Source organism: Rhinolophus ferrumequinum, chromosome 21 (assembly GCF_004115265.2).
Source record: "Rhinolophus ferrumequinum isolate MPI-CBG mRhiFer1 chromosome 21, mRhiFer1_v1.p, whole genome shotgun sequence".
Taxonomy (NCBI): Eukaryota; Metazoa; Chordata; class Mammalia; order Chiroptera; family Rhinolophidae; genus Rhinolophus; species Rhinolophus ferrumequinum.
This window is the reverse complement of record NC_046304.1, coordinates 34,996,147-35,021,421: the sequence shown is the minus strand read 5'-3', so window position 1 is coordinate 35,021,421 and position 25,275 is coordinate 34,996,147. Positions and strand designations below refer to the sequence as shown.

Sequence of the window (25,275 nt, the reverse complement as noted above, 5' to 3'; positions counted from 1 at the left end):
GTGGGAGGTCCCTACGATATGGAGCCTCGGGGTACACTGAGCCTCAAAGCTGGTTGGCTTTTCCCCATTGGTCCCACAGTCTGCCCAGCACCCTCAAATGGTGCTCACTTCCCAGGATCCCAAGGTCCAGGCCTTGTCCTCTCTCACCCAGCGCCGCTTCAGCAGGTGTTCCTTTCTTTGTCCTGAGCCTCAGTTGCCCATCCCCCAAGCAGATGAAATTCAAGAGTGGAGGGGGCTGTGTGGTACGGTGGTCACATGCACAGGCCAGCTCTGGCTTCAGTCCCAGCTCGGCCACTGCAAGCACCTGACTTGTGGGAGTGACTTAACCTCTCTAAGCCTCAGCTAACTCACCTGGAAAATGGGGATAATGATAGTCCAAGTCTCTGGGGGATGAGAGGATTAAATGAGGACCCTCAGGGAGTACTTGCGATAGGGCCTGGCCCCTTGTAAACCCTCTGTCAACATCAGCTATTGACAATGGTTAGGGCTGGAGTATGGGGAAAGTCTGCTCCTCCATGGGAGGAGCTTTATGGACTGGGTAATTGTTGGGACCCTAGAAAGTTCTATGTGATAGGGAGGGATAAGGGGAAAAAAATCATTCTTCCCTCCCTCTGGCTTCTTGTCTCCCTCATTCATCCTCAGAGCTCCCCCTGGCCTGGGTGAGGCCACCTAACAAAGGCCCCCTTGTATGGTCTGTTTGTTTTGGTAGTAAATTTCCTGAGCAACAGCTCCCTGGGGTGGGGTGGCCCAGCAGCCTGCAAGGAGCTGACCTGGAAGCTGCTGGACCACATTGTTTAGTTGCCACCTTGGTCTGTTTCTCCCTGTTCCCACCATGAGCTCCAGAGATTTGGCCAATTTTTTCCAGTTCCCAGCTCCTGGGGCTTGAGAAAGATCTGGATCTAACAGCATAAGGAGCACACTCTCTTCTCTTCCTTAAATGGAAGTTATGGGCTACGGTGGAGTTCCTTAATAAAAGAAAGGGGGAAGGAAACCAATGTTAACTGAGCAACTTTCACAGGACTACTTATGGGCCACGTAATATTGACCAGTCCTTGTTCTCCGCCAGCGAGGCGGAGGTATCATTACGGCCCCTTTTATAGAAGACAAAACTGAGATTCAGAGGAGGGTTTTTGATTGTTTTTTTTTAATATTCCCCAAATCACCCAGTTACTAAGAGGTGGAATCAGAATTTGAATCCTGATCCCAGACCAAACCACTTCGACTTTGGGGTCAGTCACCAAAGAAAGGTCTGCTGCATTCTCTAGGGGCCCCAAATGGCCTCTCCATTGACCAGAAGAACTGAGGTTTCACTAGCTCCTTCTTTTGCTCTCTCCATCCTCAAATGCTAAGGGTGGCTTGGTGGTGAAATTAGTGTCCCAGTTACTACATTCTGACACCTGGGAACCCTACCTGAAGCTTGAAAAGAACAGTTTGAACACCAAGTTCCACTTTACTTACATGGAGATAAAGGCATGAAAAAGAGTCATCTCAATAAATGCGAGAAAAGAATATAGATAGGTTCTCTGCTTTTGCGGCATTGTTTATTACAAAGACAGAAACCTACAATTTTTTTTTTTTAAACAAAATTCAAGGCCCCAGGATTCATCTCTGGGGCTGATCCATCTTAAATACAAGTAGGGAAGGAGAGAAGAGAACGGGCTACTCTTAGCTCCTACTACAGCTTCCCCACCCCCGCCCCTAATTTGGACCCATGGGGTCCCTAACGTGGCCTTCTGCAGCATTCCCAGGGAGTGCCGGCGTTCTCCTCCCCCTCCCCCTGCACACCTGAGGGCAAAGTTCCAGGAAGTTTCCCATTTGTGTTAGGAGGTGAGCTCAAGTTCAGTCCACCTCCGGCTCCAGGAAACCACCTCCCATCACATGGCTTATGGAAAATGAGCTCTAAGAACTTGTCCAGGGAACAGTCATGGGTAGAGAAAGTAGAGGGAACAGCAATTCAAACTTACCCTTGACCCTGTGCCCTGGGAGGAGGTGAAATCTGCCCGGCCTCCTGTCTCCATCCCTTGTCATGCCCACCTCCCTGCTGGCCCTGACACCTCTTCAAGAAGGGCTGTCCTTCCTGGGTGAGAATTTTCATTCTTGAACTGGCATGCCTTTGTATGTGGTGGGGGCAGGTGGGAGGACCCTGGGATCTCCCAGGCCTTCCAGAAACCCGGGGCACATAAATATAAACCTAAAAACAGATATTTCCTGCCAGCAGGCATCAACTGCCCCCATGGCTTCAGCTGTGATCAAAAAGGCCAGCGTGACAAGCTCCTGTCCCAGATCCCTCTGATGGCAGGGAGCCGGGAGGTGCTAGTATCCTCCTTGGCTCCCGTCACTGTCCTTTGCCCTCCTTGTCGTCAAAGAGGTTGGGGTTCTCTGCCAGCGAGGCTCGGACTTTCTTCTTCTCCTTGAAACGGCCTGAATTGGAGACCTTGACATGCTTGCCCTTTGTGCTCTTGTCCACAATCTTCTCCAGGCGGGTGTCAAAGTCACTGTTGGGGACCCCGCCCTCAGGCCTCGGGGGCTCCGAGCTGCCCTCTGTTTGAGCATAGGTGTCCGGGATCTCATATAGCACCTTGGGGGTGGATTTCTTTTTCCGGAGGAAGGTCAGCTTCCACCAACCAACTTCAGTCATGGCGCTCCCTGAGCTGAGGGTGGGGCTTTCTGCAGGAGCAAGGTAGGGAGAAAGGGGTCAGTGGGGAGAAAGGGGGGTGCCTTGGAGCAGCCTTCTCTAGACTCCTAACCGTGGGCTATTGTAATAGCCCAGGCCTGAAAGAACTGAAGGTGGGGCTGAGTGAACTCAGGATTTGGGTAAATGATGCAATGAGTTTGGAGAGTATGAGAAGAGAGGGTCTGGGGAAGAACGGCCAAGGACACATCGACAGGGAAGCCATCTGAGCTATGAAGCTTTGGGATTCCAGGTCCCATGGGGCTGCAGGAAGGTGAACTGCTTGCTCAGGTCACATAGCATCCAGTCCTTTGACACCCTTTGGGCAGATGGTCAACTGGTATCAGACGGACAGAAACACCCCGTGCATTTTGCTTGGAATTCATTATAGAATTAAATAGGATTGTGATGTTTGGGGTAATTTGGACTTCCCAGTGGTGACCAGCAGGACTAAAGGAGCTGCTGGACTTTTTCCTAAGGGAGAAGAACCTCAGGCTGGCAGTGGGAAATCCTGGGAACTGTTACTGCCTTGTGATTTCTGGCAAGTTACTTCTCTGGATCTTACCATCCTCATCTATCCCTTTCAGCCCTAACATTTAGCTCTGACATTAATGCCTGCCCAGAGGCAAACATACTTTGCAAAGTACAACTTATGATAACGGTAATAATTATTGAGAGACAGCTCCCTTTCCCCACCCAGCTTCCACAAGGACAGGAGTTTGAAGGGAAGCTGAAAATGTGGAAGGAGGTTTGGTGGAGCCAAGAGATACATGTTAGATATATGGTTATCAGGCTGGACCCTCCCTCCATAAGGATACTCAGCAGAGATGGGGTGTGGGGGCTGAAATCCAGGCTTCTCCACTGACAAGCGATATGCCCTGGATGTGACCTCACCATTTACTAATTTCCACAAAGGTGCTGAGTTTGTGGAAGTTTTGGGAGATAAAGTTGTCTGGACATTGCCGACAGGTGGGGCATGTAAGATGGAAGGAAACAGTAGACCAGCGGAATTAAGATCAATGAAAGAGCAGGCAGAATGATGAGAAATCAAGGCATCCTCTGTGTCTGGAGAGGTTGGTGGTTTGAGCTCAGGACTCCTGAATGTGGCTGTGAAAGGTCCTGGGGAGGAAGGGCAATTAGCCACAGTACACCAAAAAGCTACATGGTCAGCCAACCCAAGTATAGGCAAATATATCACTTCCTTTTAAAAGCTGATGGCCTTAACTACCTTGTCTAAAAAAGACCAGAAAGAAATATGACAAACGATTAATAATGGTTTTCTTTATGTAGAAGGAATATGGAATGCTTTTTCCCCTCCATTTTTCTGATTTCCAGATTTTTCCGTAAGAAATATGGAGTTTGCTTTTATAGAGGAGGAGCATATCAAATTCAGGAAAAATGAAGGCAAGATGTTGGCCAAGGCTTGGAATGAGTTGAGTGCCTCCATCCATCGTCCTTCTTGCTGTTGTTGTCCCCTGTGCTTCCATGTACCCACCCCTTTGCCCAGAGCACATGCGCAATGGATTCCTTTCCACCTCTTGGTCCTGGAAGCAGATCCTACATTGCCGGCTCTGTCCCTCTAGCTGAGCTCAAGTAGCAAGAGAAGCCCAGGGGAGACCTGTGCAGCTTCCACTTAGAAAGTGGAGGGGGTGAGAGTGGTCAGATAAATACTTTTAGGGCACCCTGGAGAGGTGAGTGCACAAGGGGACAGCCTGAGAGGTTTGCTTTGGCAGCTTGCCCCACCTGGGCTTAGCACAGCCTTGCACAGAACTCAGTGTTCCAGAATGGGTTTCTGGAAGGAGTTGTGGGGAGGGCAGGGAAGGAGGGCTTTGCTTAGCCTGTGGGTGACCCAGTCACCACCAGGTCAAGGGCAAGGCCCATGACTCTACCACCATCCACCCAGAGTTGCCAAGGAACTTGGGGAATGAAGGATCCAGCTCCTGAACCAATAGTAACCACCAGACTGCCTAGGTCCATGAGAGGAAGTGGCTTCTGCCTGTGCCAGTCAAAATATACCTGCTTTAACGGGTATTTCAAGTTGGCATCTGCAGGGAGGGACAGATCACAAGGAACTTGTCAGAAAACCATAGGGAGAGTCAGGAATAGCCCTCGCACTTTGCCCTGGGACCTCCACCGCAGCACCAAGGCGGTGGTGCTCTTGTCTGCTGGACTGGGATTCTGGTCTCTAGGATGCTTTTGGCCAGGGCTTGCTGTCCCTCTGTCCAGGAGGACATGTGAGCACCAGTGAGCAGGAGTTCACCTCTTTAGGCAAGGCTGATCTATGGAAATCTGAATTTGCAGAACAGCTAAATTAGGTCTTTGTTTTACAGAATAACCCAGCTATAAGATTCTTGTACATAAACTTCCCAGCTATCCAAAGTAGCAAAGATACCAACAACCACACGCCTGTGCCTAATCACAGAAGGCCAGAGGGACTGGGGGTCAGGGTGTAATTGGGATTTTGAGCAGACCCAGCATTTGGTGACACAGAGTGGGCCCTGCAGTCTGCTTAAGCAGGGCCCTGAGCTGGCCAAGCTGAGGGCTGAGCCCTTGCCCTGGGGTCCTACAATCCGTGGAATAATAAAAATCTGCCCTGAGGAAACCAGCTACACCTCCACTGTTTGCGCAGCTTGAGAACCCACGGAGGGCCTCACGGGACAGCGGCCCCACCACCCCCTGCCATGGCAGCCAGCATGATGGTCTGCACATGAGCACCCAGGACAGGCCCCACTGCCCCTAATGAGTTCTTCTAGCTGCTCTAAGGGACCTGCCCAGACTGGGTAGAGGCCCTTCTGAGTTTTGGGCCAAGTTAACCATTGACTGGGGCAACGTGGAGGAATGGGTGAGTGTTAAGGGAGTAAGTCAGCTTCTGTGCTGTAAAAACAAATCCCAGAGCCCTTAGCCCCCAGCCTGCTGCAGGGCCCCTGTGGCACTCCTCTACTCTGGATAAGACTGGGGTACTGGATGGGAACAGGGAGAGGTTCATGCCAAACAGCTAGCAACATCCTCCAGGCTTGGGGGTAGGAGGTGGTAGGCTCCAGTTCAACAAGAATTAATAGAGAACTGTTCTGGGGTGAAACTTTCCCAAAAGGAGCTCTGCTGGAGGCCTGGATTGTCTCCAAGAAGCCAGTGAGATGAGTCTGAGTTCTGCCTGCTCACCTAGGCAGAGATGGGAGCCCGCATGTCTACATTCCCCTTCCCAGTTGAGCTTGACAGCCATAGACACAGGACAGGGGGGCCCTGACTGTGCCTTGATTTCCCCACATGCCCACCCTCTGCCTGTACCTGCAATCCAGTCTACTGCGGGCTGGAGGCTGAGACCTTCCCTAGAGAAGGAGCTGAGTGTAGGTGCTGCCCGGGAGGGAGGCCGGGGGAGCTGGGGGTGCCGCCAGGGTGCTGTGCCAGGCAAAGCTCAGGCCAGGTGAGCTGGGTAGGAGCAGCTGTGTGGCAGGTGCAAGAGAAACAGGTGCGAGAGCGGGTACCTGCTCACTACGCCACCAGGAGTCAAGGTGAACCTGAAACCCAGCCCCTCCCGGCTAAGTAAACAGAAGCAGAGGCTGGCTCGGGCTAATGAATATTCATCACCCCAGAAACCCAACCCTGGCCCCCCTGTACCCACCCAGAAGCCAAAGTCCTCCAGGGACTGCCTAGCCAGGAGGAGGAAATCCCAAGGGAAGTCTGGGCTAGGGGAAACAGGGGAGCCTCTCTCCTCAGTTTCCCCACTCTAGAGTGCCTGGTTGCTTCTCCAGCTGTAGCCAAGGTCACCCCCACCCGTTTCATGCCCCAAAGAGGCTCAGACCCCTCTCCAGCAGAGACCATCAATGGACATTGCCCCGGGCACAACCGGGAAAGGGTTAAGGGCCGCTGCTCCCGTTGGCTGACAGGGACCGGGTGCACCCAGCTCCTTTGAACTCCAGAGTCGAAACCAGTCCCTGGTGAAACTGGTTGGCAGACCGGTTCCCAGGCCGTCTGCTCCGCCCCAAGTTCAGCGCTCCTCAGGCAGGCGCTGGGTCGGGGGCTGCGGTTGGCTCCCTCCTGATCTGAAGGGTCCCTCCTCTAAATCTCCCTGGGTTGTTGTGGGAAGGGGGCCCAATTTGGCCAGGCTCTCCGGACCCACCACAACGACAACATCCTCCTACCCTCCTCCTTGGCTTAGAGGTGGGCTTCAGGAGTCTTGAAATCACTTGCAAAATCCTATGAGTGAAGGTAGAGGGACATTTCTTTTTCCTGCATACAGGATCTACTTTTGTGAGACTCTCAAAGAGAACTGTGATGCCTCCCCACCCCCAAAATGCCATTTCATTCAACTTCCTCCAAACGTCCAGCTGTCCCTTGGATGGGCCTCACTGGGTATTAGAATGTGGGCAAAAGCTGGGGTAAGTTCTCAGGGCAGGAGGGGGAAGGGGCCCTGGAGAGGCATGAAGAGAGGAAAGGCAAGAAGGCAGAGTGTGCACATAAGTGGTGACACCGTCACTGACCCCTAACTGATCTGCAACCACACCTCCTGCAAACCTCGATCAGCCAAGGTGGTTGCAGCCCTTAGCCAGGGCTACTCTTACAGATGGCGCCAGGCTTTGAAGGAGGTTATTTGCAGCCACTCTTAGGTGGCCTGTTTGTGTTTGCATTCGTTCTTCCCTCGGGTGGTGTAGCTGAAGAGAGGAAAACTGCTGCATGTTGAGTGTCCCTGCAGCTTCCTGTCCCAGTGCTGCCCAGCTTAGATGCTCAATCCACCCGCCCAGCTACCTTCCTCCAAGGACGGAGTGTGTACGTGCCAGGCTCCGAGGGACGCGCTGGGTAGAGAAAAGGTATACAATTCCCCCTATCCCCAGCTCCCACTCCAAGTTACATTTTAAATCCTAACTAACCGACTCGCAAACCTTCCCCACCGTCTCTAACCCTGCTTCTACTTGGTTCAGCTTCTCATGGCCTCGTGGATATGTTTTCCCCTCCATGTCAAACAGGTGCCCCTAGGCCTCAGGTGGACAGTCCTTCAAAGGCACCCCACGGCCCATAGTGGAACCCGCCTGGTTTAGTCCTCCCCGGAGAGGAGGCCTCTGCAACCTCCTCTCTCAACCCTCCCTGAATGTGCACACTAGGCCCTTTGTCTATCTTCCTGGGCTCAAAGGCTATCCTAGAAGGGTGAGATGAGGAATGCATGATGTGCTCTGGGCTAGGAATGGCCTCGCCGCCCCGTGTGTAAACCAAGACAAACTCCTATGCATCCCTCAAGACCCGAATTAACTATTTGCCTCCTACTTCACCAGGAATTTTCTTGTTCCTGCAGAGCTTGTTCATATGCTTCTATTTAACATGATATATACCACAATTAATTATATATATGTATATACACAGAGGCATATATAAAATATATAGTCAGTATCTATTCATGTGTTTGCCTCCCTTAAAGAATTTTAGCTCCTTGAGCTGAGAATTATCTATCACTGATACAGACCTGACATGTAATAGGTACTTAACTTTAAACCACAAATGAGAAACAGAAGCATTGTCTTCACCATAAGATATTCTTAATGTAGCCAGTTGCCTTCTTCCTCACTCTTCTTGGGGCAGGTAAATGTGAGAGAAAATCCATTTATTTCACTTCTTGCGGTTACAGCAACTGCAGGTTTGCTGGTAGGTTATCTTCCTGGGGGTTTATGTGAATTGAGGATATTATTTTTCAAGGTCCCCCTGCCTCTACTGAGAAATGTACAGTTGTCCCAGGAAGATACCCACAGCTTTCTAGCTCTGCCACTTTCTCTGAAATCCTGGTCTATTTGAGAGTGGATGTCCAGTCCAGAAGATACCAGAAGAGCCCCAGGCGTTGGGAAGAGACTGGAAGGATGGTGGGATGGAGACTAGCCTGGGGGACAGTAACCAAGAGACAGGGCACCATTTCCATCTGTACAGGAAGGGACTTCTACTGGAGGCACTTTCATCCCTGCCCCCGTACCCCCCATGACTCTGAAATCCAGGCCTCTTTGATGTCTGGGACTCAGGGGGGCAGATTTCCGTTCTCTCAGCCCCACATTGGAGGAGGAGCTCCAGCAAGAACTGCAGTGTGCAGGATCCAGTGGACGCCTGCCTGTGGCCTGCCCTTCAGAGAACGCCACCAGCCCATCCTCCTGGCAGGAACCAGCCTGGGAAGTCAGGCCCAACCCCTGGCCTTTGGGAGATTTATTTCTCCCAAATGAGAGAGGGAGGAGCAGGGTTGGGAGGGGAGTTTGAAATAAGGCTATAAACTATGAATATCCCTTTAACAGGTCACCCCCATACAGGCAGCTTTATTGCTTTATAAAATGTTCCACCTTTAAAAACACCTTCATAAAACTAGGTTCAAGTGTGATATCCCACATACAAACATGCGATGTGCACATTTTCAGAAATGTGTCCCTGTTGAGTGTAGCCAGTAAAATACACTAAGGGAGTTCCAAGGACCTTGGTGCCCCACTGGAGCATATAGATTCTGTCTGGCCCCATAGATGGTTCCTATCTTACTGACCTCTGTCCAGGGAGTAGATCCAGGCTCCAGGGATATTTCTGTCCCAAAGCAGGGAGAAGAGAGGAGCTGCCACTCTGTTCAGCACTCCCCCTTCTCGCCAGGAGACTGGAGATCCTAGGGGTACCTCACCTGGCCAAGGTGACAAGTGGGGCAAGGCCAAAGATGGGTGTCTGGTGGCTACACCGGCCACAGCTGGGAGGTGGGCAGAAGCTGCATTCTGCTACGAGGTGGGTGGTGGGCTTGCCATTGGAGAGGGCTCCCCTTCAGGGTAACCGGTGTGGGGCATGGGGGCATAGCAGCCAATGTTCCTGGGGACTGTGTTCCAGGCCCTGTTCCAAAAGCTTTGCCTGTGTGAACTCTTACTCCTCATCGCCACCCTGAAGTGGATCCTGTAAGTGGGCGCAGCGACTTGCACCCCCCACTCGCTATTTTCCCGTTACTCTTTGTAATAGTTTCCAGTGGCTGCTGTAACAAATGACCACCAACTTGATGGCTTTAAATAAACCAGAAATTTACTCTCTTAGTTCTGGAGGTCAGAAGTCCCACATCAGTTTCACTGGCCGAGACCAAGGTGGTGACAGGGCCGTGATCCCTCTGCTGGACCCAGGGACTGTCCGTCCTTACCTCCTCCAGGGTTTGGTGGCTGTCGTCATGCCTTGGCTTGTGGCTGCATCACTCCAATCTCTGCCTCCCGTCCTCACATCACCTCCTGCTCAGTGACTCTAATCTCCCTCTGCCTCTCTCTTATAAGAATCTTGTGATGGTGTTTGGGGCCCATCCAGATGATCTTCTCATCTCAAGATACTTAATCACACCTGCAAAGACTCTTTTTCCAAATAAGGTCACATTCACAGGGTCCAGAGATCTGACGTGGACATCTTGGCAGCGGGGTGTTTTGCTGCCTGCCACACTCTTCATTCTGGCCATCTCTACATTGTCAGACTGATAGGCAACTAGCACACCACTCAGACCCCCCCTTTGAGGAAGGACTTGCTGCCTTTCTCTGAAGTTGGCCTCCGTCTGTCACCTCAGCTCCGTCAGGATCTGCCTCAGCCGCAGAGACCATCTCAGCTGACGGCCTGCCCTTCGTGGGCAGCCTGCATCTGGAGATATAACGTCCAGCCATTCAGCCCCATGAAGGACACACGGAGGGACAATTCACTCCCTACCAAATTGCCTAAAGTTTTGTCAGGAATGAATTATTGTTGGATTTCTCCCTCTGTCCAGTCCTACTTCTGTCTGTTTCCTCCCACAGCCATTATCACTAATAAGCCTCTTGCCCCCACAAACCTGACCTACTTCTAGAGAACACAACCTGGGAAGAGACATTTTAATTTTTGCCAGTATGATGGAAGTGAGGTGGTCATTTTTGTGTCCTTTATATTTGTATTTCCCTAGTGTACTGGATTAAATAGTGTCCTCCAAAATTCATTTCCACCTAGAACCCCAGAAGATGGCCTTATTTGGAAATAGGGTCTTTGCGGATGAAATTAGTTAAGATAAGGTCATACTGGATTAGGGTGGGCACTTAATCCAAGAACTAGTGTCCGTATAAGAGGAGAGATGTGCAGGAAGATGGCCCATATGATGACAGAAGCAGAGATTGGAGACATACAGCTACAAACTAAGGAATACCAAGGCTTGCCTACCGCCACCAGAAGCTGGGTGAGAGGCATGGAACAGATTCTCCCTCAGAGCCACGGGAAGGAATCAACCTTGCTGACACCTTCATTTCAGACTCTGCCCTCCAGAACTGTGACAGAATATATTTCTGATGGTTTGAGGCACCCAGTTTGTGGTAATTTGTTACAGCAGCCCTGGTTAACTACACACCTGTTTCTAGTAATGTTGAGCATTTTTTCATACATATATTGTTTGAGTTTCCTGTTCTCTGAAAGGATCCTTTTTCAATATAGAAAAACTTCTCCACTTCCCCATCTGATTGTTGTCTTTCTACTACCTTTGCACAATTCTACAGCTTTCCAGGGATCTGCAGCCCACTGGTTGGGAACCCTGGTCTATAGGATTAAATTTCAACCCTTTGTCATGGACCCAAGGGTTCCTCATCATCTCCCCTCAATCTAATTTTTTTCCACTGTCCCCATAAACATCCTGTGCTCCCATTATAAACCTCTTCTTCTGGACCAGCCATGCTGTCGTCTCTTACCTTGTGCTTTATCTATGTTATTCCCTCTTCCTAGAATAACCCATCTAGGACACCCATCACTTCTGCTCCTCTCCCGTCTGTCACACTTCATTCCCATCCTGCACAACTCAGCTCAATGTTACTTCTCCCAAGAGACTGGCCTGGTGGTTTTCTGTCCCCATCCCATGCCTTTACCCCCAAGTTGAGTTGGATACCCTCTTTTCTGTTCCCTTAGCACTCTGAGCATCCCTCTTTTTTGGTTCATATGGATTTTTTAAGCACCTACGAAGCATGAGCACAGTGCCAGGCTCTGGGCATGCTGTTATGGGATTTAGCCCTTCACACATCATACCCTCACTTTCTTTGAGGGTTGGGACTCTGTCTTCGTGTTAAGGTCCCCAGCACGTTGGCAAATAGAAGTGCATGGGTAAAGAGGCTGATAACGGGGTGGTTTGGCAGTGGGCTTGGTTTTCCTTCCCTTAGAAGAGCAGATTGCCATGATGGGAATGATGAAATAATAAAATGCACTGGCATCCTTTGGAGATGACACTTTGGACCCAATTCATGAAGTCATCCAGGAAGTTGTTTTTCCCCAGAAAACTAACAAAGGGGAAAGGATGGGGAGGGCATGGCTAGCCAGGGTTTAGGGTGCATTCAGTGTTCTCAGAGCACGACCCAGATGGCTAGCCCCTCCTAGGCCTTCACTGGCCTGTGTGTAACTTGTGAAGCCAACCAGCCCTGATGTCTTCACCCTGATTTCCTCCTTCCGGTTCTAAGCAGTTCAGGGCGGTTGACTCCAAGTGCTGAGCTGTAGATAGAGGGATAAGGAAAAGAGCTGGGGAACACAAACCCCTCCACCCAGATCAAGTGACCACCCTGGTCCCCACTCATCACCAACTGCTTTCGTGCACATGCTACAGCTTCTCCTATTCCTTCTTTTATAAGCATCCATTAAGCATCTGACACTCAATGTCAGGTGTCATGACAGGTGCTGGGGTTAAAGAGGTGAAGCCTGTCCTCCCTGCCCACAGGGTGCTCATAGACTAGTTGGGGAGACAGACTGAAAAAAACTATACCGCGATTACACTGCAAACAGCAAGAGGCCCAACTGAGGCTGCTGAGTTTCCAGGACTTTCAGCCCAGCACCCCCCACACACACACCACAGTCCGGGGCTGTGAGTAACACAGAAGATATAGACCATAAAGTCATAAACAAATGGCAGATTAAAAAAATGAATTGTTTGAATGTCAAGGGTAAGCCTTTTTATAGATATTGCAGGAAGATAAGTAACGTCTGTTCTTGCTCGGGATGGAGTGGGGGAAGAACGAACTTTGGAAAGGGGCAGGGACTGCAGGGTGGGGGTTCTAAGTGTCTAGCACAACAACTGGAGAGAATGTGGGAATCTGGCTGAAGAGGAGGGAGGACGAGACCTGGGGCTGTGGTGGCTGAGCTGATGGAGGGGGCAGGCAGGGCTGCAGGAGAAGCCACATCCTAGAGAACAAGAATGCAGGCTGGGGAGCCAGACAGGCCTGGGGTTGAATCCCAGTCCCACCAACTCCCAGATGTATGACCCTGGGCAAGTTACTTAACTATCTAAGCTTTGGCTCCCTTGCCTTTAAAACCTGGCGAACAATAGTACCCACATTATAAGGTTGTTGGAAGGATAAAATGCGATAAGGCTTGTAAAACATTTAGCTTTACACTGGCCCGCGGCACATGGTTATCACTTAATAAGTAAGCTGACACCAGCAACAAAGGATGGCAAGGCAGCCTCACACAAAGCACCCTGGGGCTATGTGCTGTCCTGTCCAAAGCTGGCACAGGCCTGCTATGTTGTCCCCACCTCCCTACATGTGCTCCTTTCCCCCAGACAATGTCCCGCCTGCTAAATCAGCAGAGAATTGAGAGATTCACAGTTAGAAGCATCTCACATCCTCTCCCTGCCACTTTCCAGATGCTGGGAGCCCCGAGGAACTCAATGCTCCGGATGCTAGACCACGTATGTGCTCATCTTCCCATAGGTCCTGAGGTTCTCTAAGGCCTTGGAAAAGGACAAACAGTGTAGAATGCTGCCCAGAGCTCACTCCTATGCTCTCTGGGCAGACATTCTGAGGCCAGCAGCTAGGCAAAACTGTCCTCAAACATCCTTCTGTTCCTCCTGAGTCACCCAAGGAGCTGCAGGTGGGGTGGAGTGCTGGTGGTCTCTGTCTCCATGAACTCACCTGGGCTGGGCCTTCCAGACCCACCCCGCCCTGCTCTGGCCTGCCTGCTGATTCAAGGAGGAGAGATGCACCTTGAGGGCGAGGCAGGGCCATGCTTCCTGGGATGTCCCAGGGAGCCAGGAACACATAATTGGAGCCCAGTTAAGTGTTTGTTTAATCATGGGGGAGCCCCAGCAATTCCTATAGCCTGAGTCAGAACTCTGAGATGGGAGCCAAATTCCCATGAAAGAGCCCTGAAGAGGCCCTTAGTTCTGTCCTATAAGCTATTTCAGGGAAGTCTTTCAACCTAGTCTATAATAACGATTAACGTTTCTCTCTCTCTCTCTCTCTCTCTCTCTCTCTCTCTCTCTCTCTCTCTCTCTCTCACACACACACACACACACACACAGAGTTTACAAAGCATGAGAAACTATATCAAAGCATGTTGTACTGTAAAGAGTTATATATATCTAAGTATGTTTATTTATTTAAGTGTATGAACAGAAATACACTGAGGTAGTCAGAATAGGTGCTATCTCCATGTTAAGGAAACTGAGGCTGGCAGAGAGATTATAGAACTGGTCCAAGAACTCACTGGGCAGGACTTGAAGTCTTCTCACTACTGTATTGTACCACACAGTTCAATAAAAAATTTACTGAGCCCCAAGTGCTGTGCTGGGGAAGAGCTGGGGGTCATTTAGAAAGAACCAGGCAGAGCCTCCTACAGGAGCTAACAACCTAGAAGGGGAGGGGCGCAAAACGGCACACCCAGTCCTGTGAGATCCCAGGGGTCTGTCCTGGGCCCCCTCTCTCTCCTCACTCTGCCCACTTCTTGCCAATCTCATGCCCGCCTTCAGCTTCAGCCACTACGTAGACCACGGATCAGTCAGCCTATGGCTCTCCAAAGATGGATCCCCAGACTCATGGCTCTCCTGAACTCTAGAGCTATAAAACAAAGTGTCTCCTACCCACTTTCCAAGTGGGGGTCTCCCAGCACTACCAACCCCACAAGTTCAAAGCTGAGATACCCTCCTCCCCAACACCTACTCAGCATCCTGCATCCCTGTCCCATGCAACCACCTATATAGGTGTCATCCTTGCTGTCATACTCACCCTTCCCCCCACTCCCAGCATATAGCCAATTGATTGCAAGTCCTGTCCATTTTTCTCTGAAACATCTCTCAAATCCAGCCCTTCCCTACCTCCTCAAGCCTGTCTCCCATTTCAGGCCCTAATCTCTGCATAATAACCTCCTGACAGTCTCCCTGTCTCCAGTCTTATCTCCCACGAATTCATCCGTGTTGGAGGTAATCTGTTCAGGTCCCTCCCTGCCTCAAACCTTTAAAACCCTCCAGTGGTTCTTTGCAGGGATGAAGTCCAAGTTCTTTAGTTAGACTCTGTATGTGATCCTTCCACCCTCACAATCTCTTCTCTAGCCACTCCATCAAGCTTTTTCGTGCACAGAGGCTGGCCTGCCTGCAGGGTGGACCTCATGAATGTGAGACCTATTCAGTGACCACGGGAAATTCTTCATATTTTTTTTTCTAAAGATTTTATTGGGGAAGGGGAACAGGACTTCATTGGGGAACAGTGTGTACTTCCAGGACTTTTTTCCAAGTCAAGTTGTTGTCCTTTCAGTCTTAGTTGTGGAGGGCACAGCTCAGCTCCAGGTCCAGTTGCCGTTTTCTAGTTGCAGGGGGCGCAGCCCACCATCCCTTGCAGGACTCGAGGAGTTGAACTGAGGAGTTGAACCGGCAACCTTGTGGTTGAGAGCCCACTGGCCCATGTGGGAATCGAACTGCCTGCCTTCGAGTTAGGAGCATGGAGCTCCAACCGCCTGAGCCACCGGGCTGGCCCCTTCTTCATATTTTTTAACAAGGGGCCCCACATTTTCATTTTGCACTGAACTGCACCAATTAAGTTGCCAGTCTGTTGCTCCCTGCACCCCTCTTGCAGTTTGTGGCCTCCAAAGCTTTGTCTGTACAGTCTCCTCCACCCGGAACACCCCTCCACACATTACCCCTCTTCCTGCAGCTCTTCCTTTAAGACTCAATTTACATGTTATGCTGTGATGCCTCTTTTGACCCTCCTCCCTCCCCTTCCCTTCCTAATCACCCAGCACGCAGGAGGTGCTCAATACTTGTCTGTTAGATAAACGGAATGACAAGTGCCACAAGAAACCCACAAACTACGAGAGACGGTAGAGCAAGATAAAGCGGGAAGAGGGCATTTCTAATGGCCTCCAGGTTCACACAGATAGGCGCTAGTACCCTGCCAGCAAACGCGCTAATCCGTGCGCTGAAAGCCCCGCGCGGCTGGAATCGGCTCTCCGGCGCCGCCTGCCTCGATCGTGCCGCCGCTGCAGCCCTTTCCTGGCGCCCCGCCCCTCGCCGGCCCTGAGCCCGCCTCACATCTCCCATTGGCTGTCTGCTGTTCTCCCGCCCCTCCCGGGCTCAGCCATTCGGAGCCCGGGGGTGGTGGGGCTTGAGGCCAGGGGTGGAGCGCGCGGCCTGATTGGCTCTGAGGAAAGCAGCTACGTGGCCGGAGGAGGCCGGTTTGTACCTAAACTGAGGCTCCGCCACGCTAGTGCTGGATTGGTAGTAGGCGGGGCGGGCCTGGGTCGTCGGCCGGAAAAAGGAAGTAGAGGAAAGATGCAGGTGGGGGAATAGGAGCTGGGGAAATGGGGGGCTGGTCCGGGACCCCTGGATTGGGTTCAGCCCGTCCTCCCCTGATCCACTTCCTCGGCCTCCCTCCCGGGCAGGCGCAGCCCTCCCCGACTCGTCGTTCTGGCCCCGCGGGGTGGCGGTTGTGCGGGTGAAATGAGCGCGCGAGTGGCACGCCCCCTCCCCGCGTTCACTCCCCGATTTCTGTCGTGTTTCCCGCCAGGACCATCAGCACGTGCCCATCGACATCCAGACCAGCAAGCTGATCGGTAGGAAGGGGCGCTCCCGCGCCGCCTTGCTGTCAGGGGGAGGCCCGGCCCTTTGCCCTCTGTCACCAACAGCTGGGAGCCCTGATGCCCCAAGGCCTCTGTTGAGGAGCGGGAAGGAACTATACATGGAATCTGTACTTCACCCGCGTTTTCTTCTTTAACATTTATAACGTGTTGTCAGATCATATTCATTTAGAGAAGGTTATAATAGCTTACCTTAAAAACGATCATCTACTGAGTGGCAGATCTGAAATTATTCTCTAATGTCTATGCTTTTTGTATTATGCCAGAAAAGAACTCTCCCTCCTTTCTTTTTAAAAGCTTCCATCTCTTCTTGACTTTAGTAGGAGAAAAAGGGACACAGACCCAGTTAGAAATAAAGACCATTAAGTAGCCCGGCCATCTCCCTGCTGTTTGATCTACATACCTCCTCCCCAGTTCAGGGCCAGGAAAGGACTTCTTCATTCTGACCCCTTTGGGGCAAGTACACAGCTCCTGAGTTTTAAAGTGCTCATTGTATTAATCGACTTGATGCCAGTTTTGTCGTTAAGATGACATCTGTTAGACTACCTCATCCCTTTGCTTCTAGTTCCATGACAGCCACAGAATTTTTCTTTCTGAACACTTTAAAGGAATACAGCAGAGGGAGTATAATGATAACTGGTGTGGGACCCCAGTGTTTGACCAGTTGGCAGATTTATTAACAAGGGCAAGGTTCTGAATTCACTATTGTGGGCCATTTAGTTAGTCCTGTGCAGTGGCTACTCAGTGGAGCTTCTTTAGCTTCATTTCAGATTTGTCTCAGCTCTTCAGCACATATGCATTCTTGGTATATTAGCTTGTCATTGGTCATGAAAGGGACCAATAAAACAATAACTATTCATTGAGGGTTTGCTCTATATCAGGTGCTGTTTTAGGCACTTGATGTTATAAAAATAAAGATTACTAAGATTTATTGAGTCCTTGCCATGTTCCATGCGCAGTGCTGTGTTTTACCTGCATTCCCTCTTGTACTCAGTATCTTACTACCCCCATTTTACATTTGGGGCACATGAGAGCCTTGCCCAAGAAAGTTGATAATTAGAAACCAGGACCATTTGACCACAAAACCTAGCTCTTATCTCTCTCCTACTGAGGAAACATGCACGGCCCTCAGTTACCTACACCCTCTGCAAAAAACAAATCTGGGCCCAGACTCCAGGAAGTCAGTCACATTGGTGTTCACGTGTGCAGGGTCGTACTTCACTGGTAAGAATAGACCAGTATTATCTAGTCCTTAGGGTGCTGTAGGTATTAGAGGCTTTGCAGTTGTTCATTCATCCAGTACTTGGCATACCATCTTGTATTTTCCATTGTCGTGGTTAATCCCAGCCCTGAGGAAGTGGAAGTAGAACAGCATCCTCTGTCAGTAAGAAAGATATAATTACCCATGGAAGCAAAAAGATTATGGAGAATTCAGAGCGGTCAAAAGTGGTGCTTTGATGTCAAGGCCAGTTTAAAATTTTTCTTTATCTCTGTGTAGAGGCAATTGCTCTGCTAAGTAGGTTGTCAGAGTCTGTTTAGCCCCAAGCATCCTTTTGGACCTGTCTTTATTCCCAGCTTCCCACGACCCCCACACCTTAACCAATCTGAGTACATATTTCAGCCAATGTCTTAGCGTATTTTACTTGAATTAGTAATGGAATTTTGGCCATATGAATGGGAACGCTGTGATTTGGGTGTTTCTCACACAGACTGGCTGGTGGACAGAAGGCATTGTAACCTGAAATGGCAGAGTCTGGTGTTGACGATTCGCGAGAAGATCAATGCTGCCATCCAGGACATGCCCGAAAGTGAAGAGATCGCCCAGCTGCTCTCTGGATCCTGTGAGTGCTCTGGGGCTGCCTTCCTGGAGCCCCTTCTTTCCTGGAGCAATATATGTCAGCTGAGCTGCTCCCCTGTTGTTTAGCCACAAGGCTGATCCCTAGAGAAAGATTTTTGTTTGGGGTATATATAAATGCTGGTTTCTTCCAACACAGACTGATGAAGGGAAGAGCTATGCCTGCTAACACTATTAGCCTATACATGGGTTAGTCATGTGCGTTGGCCAGAGTAAGTGGGGAAAATACTGGAATTCTCAGTTTTTGCTCTCACTTGCTTTCCAGATATTCACTACTTCCATTGCCTAAGAATTGTGGACCTTCTCAAGGGCACTGAAGCTTCTACAAAAAATATTTTTGGCCGGTATTCTTCACAGCGAATGAAGGCAAGTGTGGGCGAGGGTGGTGACAGGATCAGAGCCTCTGTGAGCTCTCTGAGGGACGCCCACATGGAATGTTTCCCGAACTTTCTCTCTGTCCCATAGTTTATTCCAAAAGTACCTCCTCTCCTGGGTTTACATTTCAGACATGCTGCTTTGGGGATCTCTCATTGGCGCCACACTCTTAAAATCAAGTGGGTGGTCCAGCCCACCTCACGAAGGAGGATGAGGAGTTTGCTTTTGATGTGATGCAAAGACTGGAAGCGTTTCTCCTGTTTGAGGACTGAGCTGGGATGTGGCTGCGGAGCACTGTTCTGGCTCACTTCCTGTTTCTGTTCTTCCTCAGGATTGGCAGGAGATTGTAGCCCTGTATGAGAAGGACAACACCTACTTAGGTAGAGTGGCCCAGCCTGGGCATCCTGGCATCCACGGGGAAGCCCACTCCCAGAGTTCTGAGAAACGAGGCTTCTAGAAGGCACAGTCCATGGTGGGGAAGAGGCTGGGCTGTCTGTGTTTGCAAGGTGGGAAAATAAATTCCACAAAGAGTGTTGGGAGGAGGAAAACCAGGCAGGGAGCGGGCATTTGCCAGGCCTGACCCAGCAGGTGTGTGGGTCTTCCACCACTGACCTCTTGGTAAGGTGGAGTGTGGGGCCCCCATCCCCTCTGTACCTGCATTCTATACTGGGCAGAGAGGCATGAGTCGTCCTTGGGGCCATATCACGTGCTGAGAGAGTGACTAAAGGGCTGATTATAATTTGGGTGTGTTTTCTAATAGTATAAATAACAATAATAGCTAATATTTACCGAGCACCTACTAAATACCAGCAGTTGTCCTTGGTGTTTTATGTGGATTCTTTCTTTTTTTTTAATCCTCATGGTAAATATTGTCCCTGTGTTCCAGAGGAGGACTGGATTAGAGAGGTTCAATGACTGTCTTAGGTTCCACAGCTAGGAAGCAGAGAAGCAAGGAGGACACCCTCACGTTCTTGCCACCAAGCTAGGATACATGTGTGCATGTCCTGGTGCATGCTTGCCTGATGGTGCAGGTGTCTGAGGTCAATTTCCTGGGCCCTTCTTAGTGGAACTCTCTAGCCTCCTGGTTCGGAATGTCAACTATGAGATCCCCTCGCTGAAGAAGCAGATTGCCAAGTGCCAGCAGCTGCAGCAAGAATACAGCCGCAAGGAGGAGGAGGGCCAGGCGGGGGCTGCTGAGATGCGGGAGCAGTTCTACCACTCGTGCAAACAGTATGGCATCACGGTGAGCCACGGTGAAGGGTCTAGTCACAGTGGGAGGGCACTTGGGGTCTGTGTTTGTCTTCGTGGGCCCAACACCTTTGCATCTGGGAAAGGCTTCCTCCTCAGCCTGGCTGTGCCCTTTTGGGGCCCGTTTCTCTCCTGTCTCTAGTCTCCCCGTGTTTTCTTTAATCTATTGGATTCCGCTTCCCACCACTCTGCCTCAGCCTACCTCTTCGATCCTCTCTAGGGAGACAGTGTCCGAAGAGAACTGCTGGCCCTGGTGAAGGAGCTGCCGAGTCAATTGGCAGCGATTGGGGCTGGGGCTCAGTCCCTGGGGGAAGCCATTGACCTGTACCAGGCCTGTGTGGGGTTTGTGTGTGAAAGGTAAAGAGGACCTCGGTTTGTTTCCAGCAGGGGGAACAGTTTGCCTATTTTCCCTGGTGGTTCTCTCTTCTCCACTTGTATTTTTCCCACATGACATTTGAGTTTTGTTTGATACACTTGAACCCATGGGAGCCTTGCCCATCTGACCTTTTATGGCCCAGGCCGAAGCCCAGTGTTGGCTTCATGAGCGGGCAGCAGAAGGGTCAGTCATGTGCTCCGTTGCAGCCCTGAAGAGCAGGTGTTGCCGATGCTGCGATTTGTGCAGAAGCGGGGAAACTGCACAGTGTATGAGTGGAGGACAGGAACGGCGCCCTGCACGGTGGAGCGGCCACACCTCGAGGAGCCTCCTGAGCAGGTGGAAGAAGATACGGTAAGACGAGCTGAGGGAGAGCCTTCCCCCTCACACACACACACAGCCCAGCCCCGACAGCCTGAATGCAGAGTCCCAAAGAAAGAAAGGGGGATTTTGTGAGAGAGCATATGGGAGGAAGGGCCCAGAAGGCCCTACTCCTTTATTTTCTTGGCCTTCTTGAGATCAGAGTGTAGATGAGCGCTAAGGCACCCAGCAAGCCAGTCGGCGTTGAACTAGGACCCCTCCAGTCCCATGAGCTCTCCAAAGATGGGCTCATCTTTGGGGAGCTTGGAGGCCATTGCATTTAAACAGTGTGCTAGGGCTCCCGACAGAAGTAGCTGAGGCCTGTGGGGAGACAGGCCCCTTTTCTTTCACCCACCTTTTGCAAGCTAACACTTTTTTTCCCCTTCTAGATTGACTGGGGCGACTTTGGAGTGGAGGTGGCTTCTGAAGGGACTGACTCTGGCATCTCTGCCCAGGCTGCTGCAATTGACTGGGGCATCTCCCTGGAATCAGACTCGAAGGTGAGGATGCCCTCGCAGTCCATCTCAGAGGACTTTCTGTGATTGCTGCTTCAGCAGTAAGAATAATGGTGTCTGTGTCTTTAAACGCATCACTCGACGTTCATCGCTCTCAGACCAGTTGTAGTCCAGGGGGAGGCAGAGTTTCCAAAGTGACACATCAGAGTCTTGACCTCTTTTCTCCTGTTCAGGGCAAAGTGTGGGGGTGTCGGCAGTGGTTCACTCTACAAAGCAGGGTGAAGGTGGCAACATATATGGGCCCACACTGCCATCTTTGCCACCTACATCGGGGCTGCATGTCCTTCAGACAATTAAAATGTTCAGTCATTGAACTTACTGAGGGCTTTGGTTTATTCTGGATCCTTTTGCTGCGGAAAATTCTGCCAACACTGCTGGGTTCTTTGCTCTCCACCCAGGAACCTGGGGGTGATGGGATAGACTGGGGAGACGATGCTGCTGCTTTGCAGATCACAGTGCTGGAAGCTGGAACCCAGGGTAAGTGCACCATCCCCTGCAGCCCTGGCAGAAGCGGGTGCTCCCAGGCCCCCGTGTCTCTAGAAACAAAAAATGCACTGCTGAGTTTGTGGACTTCTTGCACATTTAACTGTCTTCGCAAAATTTTGATGAGGGTGTGAATACAGGGGGACAGAATTCTTAAAATTAAGTCTAGAAACTCAACTTTTTGGAGGTTAGCCATTCTGGTGGAGGTGGTTCCAGGAGGACTGTCAGGCTCTGAAGTCTGAGCTGACCCTCCTCCCCACCAGCTGAGAGGATGTAGCAGTGAGCTGAGCCACGAGAGGGCAGTGCAGGATGCAACTTCACCTCCACAGCCCATCAAAGCTGAGGGCTGGCCTTTCCAGTGCTCAGAACCCGCTCTGTGGTCCTCCTCACAGACTGGGGGGTGGCAGTAGTACCTGATTAGGGCTGAGGCAGGGGAAAGGGTTGGGACCGGAAGTGACTTTAGTGCAGTGAGTCTGTGTCCGTATTAACCCACCAGGGCTTCTCAAACTTGGGGGTCTCCTTTTCCTGTCCTCAGCTCCTTCATCCCTTCTCGGTCTCTTTTCCTGGCAGCTCCGGAGGGTGTTGCTAGGGGCTCAGATGCCCTGACACTTCTTGAATACCCTGAGACCCGGAATCAGTTCATCGATGAGCTCATGGAGGTACCTCCATCCTCTGGGAGAAGGGGGGAGGCCTGGCACCAGCACAGACGCCTGACCTGGTCCTTCCTGTTCATGTAAAGGGTGCTGAGTGCTTTCCTAGTTCTGGAGCAGGGGCTCACGTATTGGATAGCCGTTCATTCAACAAGTATTTATCACGCACCTTCTAAGCTCCTGGCACTGCCTGAGGTGCCAGAGATTGAGCAGGGAACAAGACAGTCAAAACTCTTGACCTCCTCGACCTGTATGTTCTAGTGGGGAAGGCAGACAGAAATGAGATAAAGTAAAATATGAAGTATGTTAAGTGTTAACGTAAGTGCCATGAAGGAAAAGAAAGCTGGAGAGGGAGATGGGGCTTGTTGGGAAGGGTTGCGGGCTTTTATATTGGGTGGTCAGGGAAGGCCTCGTTGCAAAGGTGACCAGTAAGTCAAGACCTGCAGGGCTACAGAGAGAACCATGCCAAAGTCTGGCTGAAGAGCTTTCCAGACAGAGGGAGCAACTACAAAAGCCCTGAGCTGGGAGTATAGCCTGCACATTGATGAAGAAGGAGGCTGGTGTGGCAGAGCAGGGAGCTGGGAGAAGTAAAGGAGAGCAGAGAGGTGACGAGTCTGAACCTTGCCTTTTACTTTGAATGAAGTGAGAAGCTGCTGGAGGTTTTGAGCAGGTTTGCAGCCATGGGATCTCATTTGCATTTCAATACCATCCCTTTGGCTAAGGTGTCCAGCAGACCAGAATAAGGAGCCAGTGTTCTTGGACCTTCACTGTGGTACTGGGACGCTCTGGGCCTGTCCTTGGTAATCTCTGGGTCTGTTCCCTTCCCAGTGGCCTGCTGCTTGAGGAGGGCTTCATGAAAGTTCTTGTTCTCACCAGTTCCTCTCTCTGCCCAGAGAGGTCCCTCCTAGTCTCCAGGGGAGAGTAGGACAAAAGCGATCAAGTTTCCATGGTTGAATAACAATGACAAGTAATGCGGCTGGTTCTCAGATTCTTCCTAGACATTTTATTCCAGGGCTTCTCTAACCTGGATTCCTATGCCCTGAGTCTCATTCCTTCCATGGAGAGAAAAGACCTTCATTGTGGCAGACAGAACCCTTTCGATCTGCATTCTTAGTTACCTGACCCATAGGCTAGGAGGAAGCAGGGGCGTCCAGGGCTAGGTAGGGTGTCAGATATCACTGGGGGACCAAAGACTGACAGCAGAGGCTGCCCCAAGCTCCCATGTTGTAGTTGGTGAGTTTCTAGCAATGAAAGTGTTCAAAGGAAAGAACGCCTCCTCACCCAGAGCCTAACCCTCACATGTCATTCTTCATTTTGATCAGTCTGAGGGTTAGCTTCTGAGTTCTCCTAATTTGAACCAAATCCTCTTTGGTCCTCAGCTCGAGATCTTCTTGTCCCAGAGAGCAGTGGAGATGAGTGAGGAGGCAGACATCCTGTCTGTGAGCCAGTTTCAGCTGGCTCCAGCCATCCTGCAGGGCCAGACCAAAGCAAAGATGGTTTCCATGGTGTCTGCACTACAGGATCTGATTGGCCGGCTCACCAGTCTTCGAATGCAACACCTGTTTATGATCCTGGCCTCACCAAGGTCTGGCTTTCCCCTTGAAGTTGGGCTGTTTGTGGGGTGGGGGCTGATGCAGGGCTCTGCCATCTTGAGCAGCCTTGACTCCTTGTATTCCTCTTCTCCATGACCCCTTAGACCTCATCCCTGCCTCCTGGGGGCAAGATGGGGTGGTTTGATGTATGTAGGTAGAAGCTGCTTCCCAGGAGGAAGGGGGAACGAGGAGTGGTATTCCTTACAAAGAAGGATGGAAGGATGTGGAGGCTAAGAGGCCACTTAAGGATTGGGTTTCCTGAGCCACGCCTTTCCCAGCAGTTGAATGAGGATGCCCGGGTTGCACAACCACACCAAACATTTAACCTGAATGCCGTGCCCAGGTATGTGGACCGAGTGACTGAGCTCCTCCAGCAAAAGCTGAAGCAGTCCCAGCTGCTGGCTTTGAAGAAAGAACTGATGGTACAGAAGCAGCAGGGAGCGCTTCAGGAGCAGGCAGCTCTGGAGCCAAAGCTGGACCTGCTGCTAGAGAAGACCAAGGAGCTGCAGAAGCTGGTAAGATGGGAACGGGAAACCTGCCAAGGGGGGTACAGACCCCAGTTTCAGCAGAATGAGACCCCTCTGCTTCCTGCCTGCTTGGTATTGCTGTCTTTCAGATTGAAGCTGACATTTCCAAGAGGTACAATGGGCGCCCTGTGAACCTGATGGGAACCTCTCTGTGACACCCTCCACGTTCTTCCTGCCCTTCTTCTCAGCCTTCAGGACAGAGGTGGGACAGCCACGCTGTTGTTGCGGGGACTTTCCCAGCAAGAGATCAGACTGACTGGAGGACAGAAAGCCATGTGCTGGAACCATCACCTACATGGTGACCTTGGCACTCGCCATCCTATCCGCAAGAAGCTGTCTTGATTGGCTTTGTGGCCTGTCAGCCTGAAACCACAGCTTCTGCTCCTTCTCATTACCTAGTTGGACTTAATAAAAGAAGAAGAGACTCTGGCTTCATTACTGACCATTACTGCTTCTCTAGACCTGGAGTTGAGGCTGTGAACCTATTTTCATGGGGTTCTTGATCCCTGTGGGCTCCCTGGGCTATCAGCTATTCTGTGGAGGCCGAGGTCAGGTAATTTCCCCCTTTTGGTGACAGGGAAGGCCCAGATTAGTATCTGCAAATGGTTTAGCAAGCGGCTCTTGGGTAACTGAGTCATCTGGGCCCCTTTCTCTCCATAGCTAGGCGCAGACTGCCCCCCTCAAGCCAGGAGCCCAAGGGGAGCAGTCAGATGGCAGCCTTGTTGGAGCCAGCAAAGCTGTATTTTCCTTTTAATCACAGCTTACCTCCAGGCAGAGGGGAAATGTGGTTTGGGGAGGAAGGGCCTGATGAACAAGGTGGAGA

General features: G+C 51.1%; 2 protein-coding genes across 2 annotated transcripts; one reads left to right on the top strand and one right to left on the bottom strand.

Moving 5' to 3' along the window:
• Positions 1-1,515: 1,515 nt before the first annotated feature.
• PRR15L (proline rich 15 like) lies at positions 1,516-6,191 on the bottom strand. The gene is made up of 2 exons (XM_033089011.1): positions 5,957-6,191; positions 1,516-2,667 (listed from the first exon to the last, which is right to left on the bottom strand). The coding sequence occupies exon 2, from the start codon at positions 2,636-2,638 to the stop codon at positions 2,336-2,338; it is 303 nt and encodes a 100-aa protein (XP_032944902.1). The 5' UTR covers positions 2,639-2,667; positions 5,957-6,191; the 3' UTR covers positions 1,516-2,335.
• A 9,845-nt stretch (positions 6,192-16,036) lies between these two features.
• On the top strand, positions 16,037-24,887 carry CDK5RAP3 (CDK5 regulatory subunit associated protein 3). Its single transcript, XM_033091749.1, has 14 exons — positions 16,037-16,175; positions 16,405-16,450; positions 18,184-18,315; positions 18,595-18,695; positions 19,036-19,084; positions 19,769-19,947; positions 20,173-20,309; positions 20,535-20,679; positions 21,075-21,185; positions 21,599-21,677; positions 22,254-22,342; positions 23,713-23,918; positions 24,269-24,440; positions 24,542-24,887. The coding sequence occupies exons 1-14, from the start codon at positions 16,170-16,172 to the stop codon at positions 24,605-24,607; spliced, it is 1,518 nt and encodes a 505-aa protein (XP_032947640.1). The 5' UTR covers positions 16,037-16,169; the 3' UTR covers positions 24,608-24,887.
• Positions 24,888-25,275: the final 388 nt, after the last annotated feature.